At 37.3% G+C, this 16477-nt stretch overlaps 1 protein-coding gene across 1 annotated transcript; it reads right to left on the reverse strand.

The window, feature by feature from the left end:
* Nucleotides 1-5048: 5048 nt before the first annotated feature.
* LOC109111524 (transcription factor E2F3-like) lies at nt 5049-16117 on the reverse strand. The gene is made up of 7 exons (XM_042776778.1): nt 15583-16117; nt 13366-13468; nt 12984-13203; nt 12707-12874; nt 12470-12584; nt 6775-6913; nt 5049-6681 (listed from the first exon to the last, which is right to left on the reverse strand). The coding sequence occupies exons 1-7, from the start codon at nt 15838-15840 to the stop codon at nt 6395-6397; spliced, it is 1290 nt and encodes a 429-aa protein (XP_042632712.1). The 5' UTR covers nt 15841-16117; the 3' UTR covers nt 5049-6394.
* Between the last annotated feature and the right edge of the window lie 360 nt (nt 16118-16477).

A 16477-nucleotide genomic window follows, 5' to 3' on the forward strand; every position in this document is an offset into this window, starting at 1 on the left:
TTTTATTATTGTTGTTGTTTTGTTTTTGGTACTTGGATGTACGTCACAATTCAGAAAAGTCACTGCTTCTGTTACATTGCAACTTTAAGATATGCAAATATGTTTAATACCATGCACCAAATACCTTATGGTTGATTCATGGTATATTGTCATGTACCATGAGTATGTATTATGATATATCCTGTAGAGAATATTTAGCCATAAAATGTGTGCTATCTACTACACAAACAATACATAAACTTCTCATGAGAATTCCTTCTATTATTCCCATCTGGAAACTAAACCATCTGGATCAATCACACACATTCTCACTGACAACATACAATTCTGTCTGATTAATTATCCATCACTGAACTGCCTGCATTGTCACTGTATGTTTCTCGTATACGTATCAAACACATAAATAATTAAACAATCTTACATAAGTTCAATAGGCAAACAGAAGCAATCTTGGGGAAAGACGTCAACCAAAAAGAATTATAAAATCCCTTGTAAAAAGAAGTATACTTAGTTCTACTGAATGTGCACTTCAGATCTTAAAAGTATATTTTTATAAATTGTATTTACAGATGATATAATATTAATTAAAGAAAAGGCCAAGTGCGCTATCTAAAGTTCGGCTACATGCATTTAATATAAATTTAACTATACTATACTATAATACAATTTAAAAAAACATTATACAATTTATTACTATTAAAACACAATTACGTGTCCGTAAACATTGCATTCAGTTCACACTTTAGCATATTAAGCATGTCTTTTTCACAAGGGTTATTCAGTATATATATAACATAAGGCCTGTGTATGTCTATACAAATAACCACAGACAACTATTTCCTAAAAAATAAAACAAAACCCAGGCATGCCATTTATTTTAAATAATGCTAAACACGTGGGGTATGGGGTAATATTTTGTGTGGTCATTCGGTCAGTAGTCTGAAGAAGCAGCTGTCCAGCTACTAATTCAGTCCACAATTGAGGCATCTGGGTTTAAATCTCAAACATCTGTAAATGAAGCAAGAGGAAAAGATACATTTCGAGCTGGGTAACCATTATAATTTTCCTAAGAGACACAGGCAAATGCTAAAAGAAAAACATGATTCTGATGTGATATAAATTATAATTTCAGTTACACTTGCAAATAAGAATCAAAAAATAGCAATACAGGGACTGGTCATATAATTAGAATATCATGAAAAAGTTGATTTATTTCACTAATTCCATTCAAAAAGTGAAACTTGTATATTATATTCATTCATTACACACAGACTGATATATTTCAGATGTTTATTTCTTTTAATTTTGATGATTATAACTGACAACTAAGGAAAATCCCAAATTCAGTATCTCAGAAAATTAGAATATTACTTAAGACCAATATACAAAGAAAGGATTTTTAGAAATCTTGGCCAACTGAAAAGTATGAACATGAAAAGTATGAGCATGTACAGCACTCAATACTAAGTTAAGGCTCCTTTTGCCTGAATTACTGCAGCAATGCGGCGTGGCATGGAGTCGATCAGTCTGTGGCACTGCTCAGGTGTTATGAGAGCCCAGGTTGCTCTGATAGTGGCCTTCAGCTCTTCTGCATTGTTGGGTCTGGCATATCGCATCTTCCTCTTCACAATACCCCATAGATTTTCTATGGGGTTAAGGTCAGGCGAGTTTGCTGGCCAATTAAGAACAGGGACACCATGGTCCTTATACCAGGTACTAGAAGCTTTGGCACTGTGTGCAGGTGCCCAGTGAAGTCCTGTTGGAAAATGAAATCTGCATCTCCATAAAGTTGGTCAGCAGCAGGAAACATGAAGTGCTCTAAAACTGCCTGGTATACGGCTGCGTTGACACTGGACCTCAGAAAATACAGTGTACCAACACCAGCGGATGACATGGCACCCACAAACCATCACTGACTGTGGAAACTTTACACTGGACCTCAAGCAACATGGATTGTGTGCCTCTCCTCTCTTCCTCCAGACACTGGGACCCTGATATCCAAAGGAAATGCAAAATTTGCTTTCATCAGAGAACATAACTTTGGACCACTCAGCAGCAGTCCAGTCCTTTTTGAAGCGAGACGCTTCTGACGCTGTCTGTTGTTCAAGAGTGGCTTGACACAAGGAATGCGACAGCTGAAACCCATGTCTTGCATACGTCTGTGCGTAGTGGTTCTTGAAGCACTGACTCCAGCTGCAGTCCAATCTTTGTGAATCTCCCCCACATTTTTGAATTGGTTTTGTTTCACAATCCTCTCCAGGGTGCGGTTATCCCTATTGTTTGTACACTTTTTTCTACCACATCTTTTCCTTCCCTTCGCCTCTCTATTAATGTGCTTGGACACAGAGGTCTGTGAACAGCCAGCCTCTTTTGCAATGACCTTTTGTGTCTTGCCCTCCTTGTGCAAGGTGTCAATTGTCGTCTTTTGGACAACTGTCAAGTCAGCAGTCTTCCCCATGATTGTGTAGCCTACAGAACTAGACTGAGAGACCATTTAAAGGCCTTTGCAGGTGTTTTGAGTTAATTAGCTGATTACAGTGTGGCCCCAGGTGTCTTCAATATTGAACCTTTTCACAATATTCTAATTTTCTGAGATACTGAATTTGGGATTTTCCTTAGTTGTCAGTTATAATCATCAAAATTAAAAGAAATAAACATTTGAAATATATCAGTCTGTGTGTAATGAATGAATATAATATACAAGTTTCACTTTTTGAATAGAATTAGTGAAATAAATCAACTTTTTGATGATATTCTAATTATATGACCAGCACCTGTATATCAATACTAGTTAGTTTCACTAGCGTCCTGTCATAACAGTCAGTCAGCTAATGCTGAAAAACATAATTTTGATGTGATATAAATTATAATGTCAATCAAACTCACAAACAAGAAGTAAGAATCAAAAATAGCACAGCATATCAATAGTAATTAGTTTCATTAACATTCTGTCATAACAGTCATTCAGTTGCCTTGGTATCCGCTACTACACTTCGCACATACAGACCCCATAACTACATTTCATTGTGTGCAAATATCTCTCCCTGAACGTAATAACTAGGAATATGACTACAAATCAGTCTGGATAAGATCACCTGCAAATGGATTTCACAACATGCATATGGTGTTCTATGATGCTTTACAGCATTACATTATCCTTGTTTATAGTGACCTCTGGCCACTGCTGCAAACAGATTGGCAAAAAAAAAAAGGATCCACTTGAGCAGTCAGACTCACTACTGAAACAGAGAGCAGAGGGAATGAAGAGCAGTCTTCATTCTGATTGGCCACATAGGATGCAGCGAATTGCAGCGTAGCGTAGACCTCATCCAATCAGTATCCATCAAAACATGGCGTGTGCCTTTATGAATGAGGAGCAGCGTATGTTGTGCATGTGCGCACGTGTCCGCTGTGTGTACATTTCAGCTTAACTGTAGCACTTACACGCATTTAGTGGAACGAATTGGACACCCCAGAACACTATTATTACTTACAAAACAATAATTTTGAAAAATCAGATCACTGTGTGGCAGATCAACAGGGTGTTTGAGCACATGGGCTATAATAAAGGGTGCTTTGCAACTGTCTGGCTTGAAATTTCCCACCGGAGCCTGTGTGGACAACAGCAGCTGAATGAAGCATTAATCAAGGGCACACAAATATCAGTTTTCACATGACCAATGAGAACAGCTGCAGCCATTTGTTTTAACTGCTGGATGGATGCTATAATTTGAATAACTGATAAAAATATGTGCCTTTCCATGAACCTAGTGTCTGGCAAGCAAAACTGGGGAATTAGGTTAAGTGTGTATGGGGCCTCTTTGGTGTCTCAACAGTGCCCCCTACAGGCGGATGAGAGGGACGCCACTCAAAACAAATTACATCATAGATAGCCTGCCCATTCACTGCTGGTTCTTGCAGACAAAGAGCAGACAGACTCTGAGCCGAGGCACATTACTAGGCTAAACGTGGCAAGATAAAGGACATCTGTAGAAGAACGAGTCTGTCTGTTCATTCTGATGATGCTGGCTGTGCTGATGGGACTCACAAAAATATGAAATTAAATATTTAATCACCTGCGCTGCAGAGCTGAAATAATGTGAAATGTTTTCAAAAGGATTTGAAATGATCATATAATTCATCATGCAATAAAAGAAGCCATGTAAAGTAAATATGCAAGCCTTCGTGAAAGAAAAAAAGCTCATTTGGTTTTGAAAGCAGCAGTGTAAGATCTACATTTAATGTCACTGCATTGATTTTGAGTGGAACATTGTCAAGATTGTGGTTGAGAGACATTTCTCTTTCAAATGAAGAACATGCCATCTAATGGCAAGGAAGGGGAAGACAGGCATCAGAGGAGGCATCACATTGTACCTTAATGCAGAAATAGAATTAGCCATTAATATATTTATACACACACACATACATATATATATTTATATATATATATATATATATATATATATATATATATATATATACACACACACACACATTTCACAGCACATTAGAGGATCATTACACAACTAGCATTTTAATTCAACAGTGAGCTGAGAAAAAAAAAAATTAATTCAACAACCCATTCAATATTTATTCTAATATTTAATATTTTAATTGAACTGAACACTCTTTACAAATTCCCCAGTGATTCAACTTACTCCTAATATGGGTCACTAGACATTTATTTTTTTCCCTCATGGCCTTGACAAATTTTTATTTTTTACTTTTTCTCTCCATTTCAATTAATACCAGACATCCCTGACCTGACATAATTTGGCTAAGTTCATTTTCTTATTATAAAAGTGGCCCAGCTTACCCTACAGGGCAAAACTGGTAAACCTTAAAAGCAACATCATCTTGTTCCCTTTTTGTAACATTCAAGAATTTTTTTTTTTTTTTTTTGGCACATTTCCTACAAAACAAGTTATGATGTTCAGTGTTCAATCTCCCCAACGTTTAGCACTGATTCAGGACATGACCACAAAACATGGCATTTTTCATCACCTCCAACATATCAAAGATACACACAAGATAAACAGGGCAGAATGTGGAGAAATTCATAATTTTATTAAAAACAATTTGCAAACAGTTGATGCACAGTTTATAATCCACATATAAAACTTCACATTTCCACACACTGGCACACAAAACTGCCTATTTGTTAACAAAAAAAAAAAAAAAAATCTTTTAGATCAAAATCTACATTTTGGAGTAAATCTAAATGCACTGTAGAATAGAACATACTGGTAATCAATCATATCATTTTCTATGCAATATGGCTGCATACACGACCAACACCCTCATTCCAATGCAGAATCAAGAGAACTAGTGAGCATTAGCACTAATTCAAAATTATGGACCATAATTTACTTTAGCCACTGCAAAAACCGCATTAACAAGTTACTTCACATTTGAAGCATTAAACAATTGAACTTTCCTAAAAACAATAAAAAAAGAAAATATATTTTCCTTTCTCTGTGGGACACAATGTTTCATGTCATATGTTCATATTTCCGTGATGGCTTCTTAAGACTTCAGTGCAATTCAGATACTGAAATACATTCAACATTAAGGGACTAGAGGAGGATCATATTCAAAATTCAGTTTCCAATCTGAAGTTTAAAAAAAATGAGCCAAAACTGCAGTACAGGAGAACTCGCAGAATCATTACGTTGTTATTTGAATCACACCGAAATGGATGAACAAGTCTTTTCCTCATTTCTTTCCACAAATCATTTGGTAACAAAAGGGACAAGACACTGTAGCTCTGATCTTATTTTACCCAGAAATCACAAGATCACCACACAAAGCACTCGCTCCTTGATCAGTGCCCTGAGATGCTGAACACTGGTATAATGCATAACTGATAGAGCACCAAATGCACTTTGGATCATTCAATAAAGAACTCCTCGCTGATCTTCTTTGATATTTAGATGCAGAGAGGTTTCTTTTTTTTCCCCCCATGAAAGCAAGCAAGAGATGATCCCAAAAGGACAAAAACGTTCACATTGAGAGTAGAGAAATACTCTGATATTTTGAAGAACTTGCGACCTTTCGGTGTCTTTGGGTGGCCATCAGGAAAACCAGTACGACAAAGTTCATAGACAAATCACAGCTCATGCAATTCACCACAATAAAAATAACTTTAAAACGACATTAGGGTACAGAAACCCATCTGTACAGTATCAGACAACAGAAACCTTGGATCCTACAGCGTTAAACCTAAAGATCCAAGCGTAAACGGTCAGTCAAATGCGACAAGAATTCATGAAATTCAGTCTGTAGTTCAACCCCAGAGTTATCCCCACCAATCTTGCCAATCCAGATTTCATTCATGAACTAAAAAGCACCGTCAACTAACTTGAAAACAGGTCCGGATGGCCTCCAGGTTTGCTCATATCCTGAGCAGGTCATCCAGCGCTAGCGTGTCCAGGTCACAGGAGTCAAACAGATCGCTTATGCCCTGCTCATCACCCAAGCCCAACATGTATTCATCGCTGAGAAGAGCAGGAGACAGCGACACAAAGGGGATGGACTCCTCCGGCTGTTGGAGAATGGAGGACAAGGAAGAACTGAGGGGTGACATGGGGGCACTTCCAGTCAGGGGCCCATAACCATTGACGCTACCATTAGAGCTGCCGTTCGTCTTCACACCATCAGACATTCCATCTGTAGCGGCTCTGAAAAGATAAAGAACAGGAAAATATAATTTCCTCTTTTTTTTTTTTTTTTTGGAAGGAACAGATGTAGAAGTTCTGCTGTAGAAGTTCTTGCCTTGGGAGACTTTGAGAAACGCAGGGTGATTTCCATTCACATCAAGGCCGTTTTGCAGCAGGCTCCCGGAGTCACCTCCGTCCGTACAGAGGAAAACATCAATGGGACCCTTGGAGCTACTCAGGTGGACCTCTAAACTCTGAATGGACATCACAAAGGATTAAGTATAAAGAACAAATCTAAAAATCACTTTCACTTCAATGAGCTGCTTCTACTAGAACCAAAGTAACTGATGTGTTTTGGTCAATCAGATCACAAGTAGACGAGGGAGACATTCCCGTTTACACCTGCTGTTTTAATCTTGTCCACTTTCAACCACTTCGCTCTTGATTTCGAGGAGATGGTCTAATAGCGGGTGTATTTATGGGCCTTTTCCCGATCTTTCATTGCAATAGTGAAAAACGTACGTAATTTAAGAATGCGAAAGGATTAACAGAAACCATAAAGCAAGCAGCAGCTTGTTTCTTCTCTGATAGCCGCGAAAATATACCAAACACTGTTTTCATTACCGTTTTTGTGCATTTAAGTATCGCATCAGAAACAAGTGATGGAAAAGTTTTTCTCCACGTGCATCAAAAAAGTCATGTGACTTTGCATGATGGGATGGCATAACTTGAATAAATAGTGGACCGATCTTGCTTGAATCATTTGAACCGATCTGAAATCCCCGAGCACAGTCAGTCGTAAAGTATTGCTGTATAATTGTCTCCCAGAACTGTCTTGCATGACTGCGTTGCCAAATAGCAGCATCCACCTCTGAAAGCAATGACCGCATTTATGGTGTTTCGCATGCTTGCTCTGAGGTGCAAGTTATTTAAATAAATTATATACAGTGGCTTCTCCTACTTTTCTTAGTGATATTAAGTCAGTTTATCAAGTGATTGTTTTGTTCTTTGTCCCGTAGGATGGAAATGGGCCTTTATTCGCAAATGTTTTATGCAATATTGCAATTTTGCGCACAAGTCAAATTTGCAACTTTGGATGGACCAACCCGTTCTCACGGCAATTCGTACATATTTGACAAGGAGACTAATTTGTACGAATGTGAAAAATTGCACGTATTTTACGAGGTGGCAAATTCGTAGAAATTCGTATGAAGGACCACACCTAACCCCGCCCTTAAACTCAAGTCACAGAAATCGTACAAAATCATACGAGTGAGGATATACGAATTCGTACAAATAAGCCACCTCGTACAATACATACAAATTGGCCACGAGATGGACACACAGCGATTGGGTTTGTGTTAGAAATAGGATTGATTAGAGAACATTGTGCTTTTTAAATGTTTTGACTTCAAAATTACAATTTTAAGTATAAATCCTGTCTGGCTAGCATGCTTTAACACGTCCTGTAACGTTTAAGAACTAGGTCAATCTTTGGTGGCTGTTCAAATGAATTTGACCACATGAGCATTTAAACTATGAAAGCAATGCGGTTGAATGAGTTTGACTACCTCTGGAAGCACTGGACTTCCGGAAACAGGCAAATTGGAATAACACTAGTACATTGGTGAGGAGACATGCCACATGTACAACACTTTTGTGCATTATTGTACATATGCCAAAAGTGCCCATTAGTGCATTCTGCCATTTAAATTCTTTTTTTTTTTCTTTAAAAACCTTTGAGTTTACTATTACTTAAATGCTGTTTTAATTAAAGGAAAGTTAGAATAACAGGCTGAAATCAGTTTAGGTCACTACTTTATTTTATACAAACCACAAACCATAATACACCAAAAAAAAAAAAAAAAAATCATGCATATCAGTCTATCAATTAGTCACATTCCATCTGCCACTTGTTAGTGATGTATGAACTGATGGTCAGGAGGAGGCATTTGAAAAGCTACCACTTCCATAATCTGGTTTATTTTTTTTAGGCTTGTAGGAGTTCTGAATGATTGGCTACAAATTAGTTGCCAAATTGGCTGGTGAGTGAAAATGTTAATTTCAAGACGTTGATTATTTTAGTTTTGCTCTCTGCATTAAATATGAATTGTTTATTTGTCAAATCAGCAACCACTCAAACTTTTTATCATGTTAAGATTTACTGGTTGAACATGATTGCAAATCTAGACTAGACTTGTAAACTAGACTTAATGCCTCCAATGAAGGTTTTTTTTTTTTTTTTAACCTGTCAAATTAACTCGATTGAGTTTGACTCATCACAAATGGCTCGCTCACTCAATGAATCAGTTGTTAGAGTTGTTATTGAATCAACATCCAATTTACTCAACTTCAAGTCATTACAGTCTTATGACTCAAAATACACCAAGAGCTGTTAAGGCTCTCCGTATACTCTCACCTAAGATTGTATTGTTACGATTTTAATCCTCTTATCAATATTAATCTTCAAAATTTGGTGCAAATTTGGTTCTCCATTCAAAACAGGTCTTTAAGACCTAAAGCATAAATTGAATATACCGACATCCAAATTCGTTCCCAACTGTTAAATTCACTTACCAACTGCGTTTACAAGAACACTCGATAAGATGGGGATTTTGACCAATTATGTGCAATAAGGCATGAAAGAGAACTAAAATCGGGACTGCATGATGTCCGAGAAGTGATTTATTGTATGAGACAGTCAGCATGATCTGCACACAGAGTACTTTCCTGCGATTTCTTGTGCTTAAATTTTAACATTAACCCTCTGGAGTCTGATGGTGTTTTGGGGCCCTGAAGAAGTTTTGACATTAGTGTTTTTTTTCAGTATCTTGACATATTAATGTCTAAAGTCTGATAACAGTGTATTCAGCACCAACTGGGCTACAATAATATGTGAGCAGCATGAAAGTGCATGTTTGTGTTTTTGAAAAAACAATGTTTATGCGTGGTTAGTGAAAAACTTTTTTTTTTTTTTTTAAGTCACTGAAATAAGGCCATAAAACACATACAGAACATTTGATCACAAGACTTGTTCACTCGTTCACAGAAAACAATATATTGATTTAACATTTGTAAAACATGTTTTGTGATAGAATGCCCTTATGCGAGGGAGTGACAATGGCCATGAATATTTAGTGATTCACACCTGAGAGACAAAGGGCCTGAGGCAGGTAAGAAAGAGTGTGAGGAGAGTAAAATAATGAGGGTTTTGGATTATTATTTGAATTTTATTTGCAATACAGTATAATATACACAGTGAAGGTCAAGGACGCATGATTGAACATACTAATCTGAAAAATGAGACTTGTACATGTACTTAAATGTAGTCAGAAATTATAGTTTGGGAAAAGACTAACTAGTAAAATGTGTACAAGTTATGTCACAGTAACAACAGATGCAAGTAATCTTAGGCTACTCATCAGAATGAGAATCTCCACTGGATCTAGCTGTGTGACGCACATCTGAGGTATCTGAGGTAAAGTTATTTCTCTCAGCACGTCTTCCAGAAACAAGTAGCAGCCAGGGTGAACTCTTAACGTTTGTTTACAGATGTAAACATGGATGTAAGGGCATGATCGCATTCGATATAATGAGCTGAGATGGGAAAACTGGAGCTCGCGCTGGATTCATACCGATTACTTTAACGGAGAATATTTGTTTTGGATGTGACTTACTTCATTTAAAAGTAGACATTTCAAGCTTTCTATACATATATTTCTCATGTCGTTGAGTCAAGTATTCACGGAGATTCATGTTTTATTTTTATGTCTGAAGAGAGGTGACAGAGTCGGCAGAGAAGGCACCCTGTATATTTTACAAAAGCACATTGTTTTGTTGTAATTATGACTATACACAAAGAAAAGTAGACCCTTTGCAGTTTCAAATGATACCTTATTCTTATCTGTATGACAAAGAAAATACTAGACGGACCGGACCAGTGCAGGCTTCGACCCCAGGGGGTTAAGCAAGACCCATGGCTGCTATGAGGCTGTGTCAGGAGATAATGAATACCGATATTAATATAGATAACGTTTTTCGAGGTGTTTATCAATACTACAGTACTAAGCAGTCAGGAATCTATGCCAATTTAGTTCTTGTTCTTAATACTCATCCCTCCAGCGTATTTATATATTTTTATTGTGTACCTCGATGGATTGTTAGGAGAAAAAAAAAAAAAAACCCACCAACAACAACTAGATTTACTCGAAGAACCCCAAAATCCCCAAGCACACCCAACTATTACGTAACCACCATGGACCAATAACAGTTTGAAGGTGTTAAACAGGCAGAGTTGAGCTTTCCGGAAAGTTTGCGCTGACGAGAAAACACCTGGGTTTCTGACAGATTTAGTTTGAAATGACTCCACACTTGTTTATTCTCCGATTTCACAAAGTATTTTTGCTTTCTTGTAACTAAAACAGTAGAACAGGTGCGAGCAAGACCACTGTTGTTCCCAGATAAAGCAAGAACTAATTAAATATAAAAGTGTACCAATGCAAAGTTACTTTGGAGAAAAGCGTCTACCAAATGCTCAAATGTAAATTAAAGAACACTGGGATGTGTAGAGCGTAGGGATATGCCGGTATCAAATTTTCCTGTTGCGATTAATTGATAATGTTTCGTCACGGTATGCGGTATTATCACGGTATTGAAATTAAGTTTTTAAAAAGTGGTCATAATACAGTATAACAGGTTAAATAACTTTTTTCGTATAACAAAAATAACTGAACATTTAAATACAATAAAGCAATACAAAAATATATTTAAAGTTAAAAATTTTACACCGATTAAAGTGCAAAAGAACTTTAAAGACCCATAGGTATCACTTTACAATAAGACCTAAATGAGTTAACCTTAGTTAATGCATTAACATTCACAATGAGCAATAGGTACATTTGCTACAGAAGTTACTAATCTTTGTTAAAAAATACAAGTCTTAGCTCATGTTAGCTCATTAAATAACAAAGTTGCAACTTTCGATTTTAACAATGTGTTATTAAAAATTGGAATACCTAAGATTAATGAATGTTTAGAAGAATTTTTCATTGGGCAGTTTGTAACTAATGAAGCCCTAATGTAAAGTGTTAATGAACAATAAAGAATCAAAACACTTTCAAACAATATCTAGGACATGTTTGTTGTCCAGATTAAAATGGAAAAAAAAATTATGGAAATATATAAATATTATTTTATATTATTTAAATGTTTAGAAAGTAGCAGCTGTTTTTATTTATGGGGTTTCCAGGGTAAGGGCTGCATTTTCTGCAATTTAGCGCCATCTGCTGTCAGAAAGTGAATGTGCTTTCATTCAGCGCATCTCTCACGTGTTCCTCCATGTGCTTCTCGTGCATGCTTGTTTACATCAGGGTTCACATGCGTCTTTAAAGCAGCATACAACAGTGTTGTGCATTTTGACCAATTGATGGGAAAAGTATTCTTAAAATGCATTTCAAATTCTGAATAATTTGTAATATATAATTATTCTCGGTATTTGGAAGTGCCCACGATAACAATATCGTGCATATTCATTACCGCGATATATCGCATTACCGAATATCGGCACAAGTCTAGTAGAGCGTTCTTTCTAAAGTTTGTGACACTTAAATCAGTGCAATAAATTGACATTTATACAGCTATTGGTCAAACACTAATTTTGTTGGAGCATTTAAAATGGATTACCAACAAGGCTTCTGAGTAGTTGTTGAATATTTACAACATACGGTAAGATTTCAAACAGTCCTCGACTTGTTTCGTTCTCGGTGTGTAAAGGCATTTACATGCATGAACTCAAACTAAAAATTATTTACCTCCTTTGGGTCAGGCACCTCCAACTTTGTTTCAGATGGTGCTTTAACCGCTATGACGGTTTGGTCTTTTAGGCTCTTTATTCTTCGGATGTCCTGATAGGTCACATAGGCATATGTGAGAAAGGTTAAGGACACAACAGGGAATTACTTCCATTCCTTTTAGTGAACTCATTTTCTGGTCTTCAGTGACCATTATGCACTTGAGAAATCACAGCTGACTGCTAGAGTAAAGGATATTTCTGACTTTGGATCTCCTCAGTCATCTGCTGGACGTTACGCGTGCAGGCCTGAATGAGCTCATCCAGACGTCTCTCCTCCTGACTGAGCGCCAGCATCTCTCTGGCCAGGCTGTGACTCGACATGGCTGGAGATGGAAGCCCACCCTCTGACGGCAGACTGGAGCCCCTGCAAACACCACAGCAGAAGTCAATGCTTAAAACATAGAGCTCAAATCTACTAAGCATCCAAAAGATTCAGCGATGCTTAATGCAAACCACACTTTTAAGTAACCCACAGCCATTGTATGTTGTTCTTTGACTTCTTCTTGATGAGGCACACCCCCTCCAGCACGTTGGTGATGTCATACAGACGTCGCTTCTGGACGTTGAGCACAATGGCGGCTTTATTGAGATCCAGCACTCCATCGGTGGACTGCGCCAGGAGCTGACAGAACTTTTTAGTCAAGAACCCCAAGGATGTGTCGTATCGGGTCTTCTCCGGTGGGGTTTTGGGAGCTGAAATGTAAGAAGTCGTTCAATCATTTATTTCTTTGAATCTGTTTTTAGTAAGGAATGGGGGGTGGTTGGTGGTTTGTTTAAATGATATAACTTAATATAGGTGGCTCTACACACTTATCACATCAGTAAAACCGTGGAATGCTGGAATGAACTTAATACCTTTGGGGACCTTCAGTTTAAGAGCTCCTTTGCCACTCCGAAGGGATTTAGCTGGCTCACTGTATTGGTGGTCTGTGATGTCCAGCTCCAGCCTCCTTTTAGCCTGTGTGAAGAAAATATGGAAGGTGGCCACTGAACCCTTTTAGTCATACACAGGTTTGTGTGTGATCTTTCAGGGTTGTTTGATCACATAACATCACTCCACAATTCAAATGCACAGAAATGCTAAAAATCCCATGTTACACAATATTTAGTCAACGTCCTCATTTTAAGAACAGAATGTAGGCATTATTCATTGCAAATACTGAATCCATCGCTTACGTTATTTGGAACAATTGGCAAAATTATTGGGTAATAAAAATAAAAAAAATCACAAATTACGCCAATATACTATCTGTGGTCATTAAAAAGTAAATTTATCAAGAGTAACATTTTAAGTTCCTAGAAGTGCATTTTTTTTCTGCAAACTGTACAGGATGGCAGATAAAAAGCAGCAGATATTAGTTTTGCCTAATAATATAACACTTGAAGTCAACACACTAAGAGCAGGGGGAAGCAAAATTGCACTCCTCAATTACCACTTACAGTAATTTACAGTACCACTAACCCTGAGATAATTAGATGTAGAAGAGATCTATTTTTTGAGTTTTGCATGTTGCAAAAATACTGCTGTCATCATTGCATGTTAAATAGCAAATACAGTTTGATGTCATAAGAAGCGCACTTTTAAAGTGCTGCACAAAAGTATACACGCATTGCAACCTGTTTAAATGTATAGATGAAATGCATATTTTGTAGTTTAGGGATATATATATATATATATATATCTATATATATATATATATATATATATATATAATATATATATATATATATATATATATAAACAACTTTAAAAATGGCTTGATCTTAAAATCACATTTGCTGAAGTTAAGGCACTCCATGTTAAGTTATAGCTTGATTTGTGTCTATACAAAGGAGACAATAGATTACGTGGTAAACTTTTGCATGGGAAAAAAATAACACCCACATATATAAACTGTAAGCCTAAATTTCATATTTTAAAACACCTAAAAAAAAAAAAATAAAGTCACAAAATAAGCAACTTTTTTTTTTAATATATATCATCCTTACATTAACAATCGAATGCTGCTAGTTGTATATTTAGCCTCACAATTTTATGGTTTTGTTATTAATTCACAATATAATTGAGTTAATCTTAGATGATATTTCATTCGTTTTATTTTTGTTCCTTCTTTCATTCATTCATCCTCATCTCCTTTTTCCTATCTTTTTCACTTGCAATTACCTTCAATTTTGCATTAGTCGTTTTTAAATTGAAAACTAAACTGAAGTCAGAAGTTGTTGTAATTGCTGTATTGTTTTATGTCCTGAACCCTATAAAACAAAAAGTTGATCCTTTGATGAACGGTTTCAGTTGGGATAATATGAACACCATCGATCTCGCGTATGTCAAATTACTTGGTAAACAGATGCCAGTCAGGAGTTTTTGCAGTAAGTAACAATTAAAAAAAAAAATACAAGAGTTAGCAAAGCATTTGGCTTAGCACAGAGTCCGCGAGCTCAGAAATGACTCCATCCCCCATCCGGAGACAACAAACCCGGGCCTAGACTCCACTAATTCAAGCTTTTGCGAGTTAAGCAGACTCTTAAGACCTATATTAGACCATATTTAGTCGATATCGCTTTACATTGTCTTTATGAGACCTATATAAAGCGATTTACAGAAGCAGCCCTCGAGCTTTCGAAGAAAACTTTAAAAGGCGTGCAACTGGAAACCAACAGAGTTACAAACACTACACTATTGTTATTTTAAGTTAAAAACAAACAAGCATTACAGCATCTTGTCTGATACAATTACGTTGGTAATGTCTAATACACTTAAATCGTAAAAACAGCAGTGACTACATTGCGGAAATGTGCATGGGTCTGTTTGTGATAAACAATCATCATGCGTCATTAAGCATTTTTGGGGGGACCTTCAAAAAAGGTCTGCATGAAGTATCTAAAACGTCCCGACTAGTTTCGCACATTAAACATGCCTAACGTTACTCCAGATACTGAATGCACATAAAGCAGCTCCAGCAGTAGCCATGATGACAGCAGAAGTAGGCTAAGTGGACTTAGCCTAATGACTTAACATTAACAGGATTGAATGGGCAACACTTTAAACACAGAATTAAAGCAGACACTTACCGGTGGTCGTCCCAGTGCGGGTCGCAGTCCTGTCCCGTGTGTCGCTCCTTGTAGAGGAGTGCTGTACAAACTGTCAGCAGAAGCCTCGGACACATAGACATTATTAGTGGACGGCGGTGTGGTTATTTGTAAACGGGCTGCATTGGAATAAGATGCACATCGTCGATCGGAAACCGCGCTAAAAATACCGTGTTGTTCACCTCTTACAACCCCTGTTAACATGACTTGTCCTGGGAGCGAAGAACCCCCCTTTCTCATGATCCTCTGAGGCGCAGGTTCCCTTTGTCCCACTTGTGCTTTCAGGCTCGATTTCTACCAAATCCGAGCGAGAGGATATAAAATAATCATAAATGATGAAAGCGCAGAGTGTTAGGAAGGCATTGCTGTAATATGAGTGAAACTGCTAAAGCCTAAGACATCCGATGTAAGGGATTAAAATGCGATGCAAACTCCCTCTCGCTAGAACGAAAAATGGCTCCAGGAAGCGGACAATGAAGCAGGGGATGAGGTTTACGCGCGAAAGGTACTCCCGCGAAACTCAGATTTCCCGGGAAATATTTAAAACGGATTTGCATATGCGAAATCATTCGCCAGCACCGATCTGTTTTCCGCCCTCGAGTGCTGACGTGTAGGTATAGTAGAGCCAATGAAAACGTTTTTTTTTTTTTGAAAACGCATTTTTTTTAAATACACCAGTTTGTCCTCTAGAGCGCGCTAGATATCCGACACAAGTTCCCAGCCGGCATTTCAACGTTGAAACAACGTCAGGTACCAGGGTTGAATCAACGTTGAATTACTTTCGATTTTGCAAATTGGATCAACGTTGATATTGTGACGTTGATTCACCGTTGAAATCACGACATTGATTCACCGTTGAAATCACGACATTGATTCA

This window comes from Cyprinus carpio, chromosome A19 (assembly GCF_018340385.1).
Source record: "Cyprinus carpio isolate SPL01 chromosome A19, ASM1834038v1, whole genome shotgun sequence".
NCBI classification, from domain to species: Eukaryota; Metazoa; Chordata; class Actinopteri; order Cypriniformes; family Cyprinidae; genus Cyprinus; species Cyprinus carpio.

Coding starts and splice junctions, on each gene's coding strand:
- LOC109111524 (XM_042776778.1), bottom strand. CDS start 15,840: ATGAGAAAGGGGGGTTCTTCGCTCCCAGGACAAGTCATGTTAACAGGG. Junction 12,585..12,706: donor GAGGAGATCCAAAGTCAGAA/ATATCCTTTACT, acceptor AACCTTTCTCAC/ATATGCCTATGTGACCTATC. Junction 6,682..6,774: donor GTTTCTCAAAGTCTCCCAAG/GCAAGAACTTCT, acceptor TTTATCTTTTCA/GAGCCGCTACAGATGGAATG.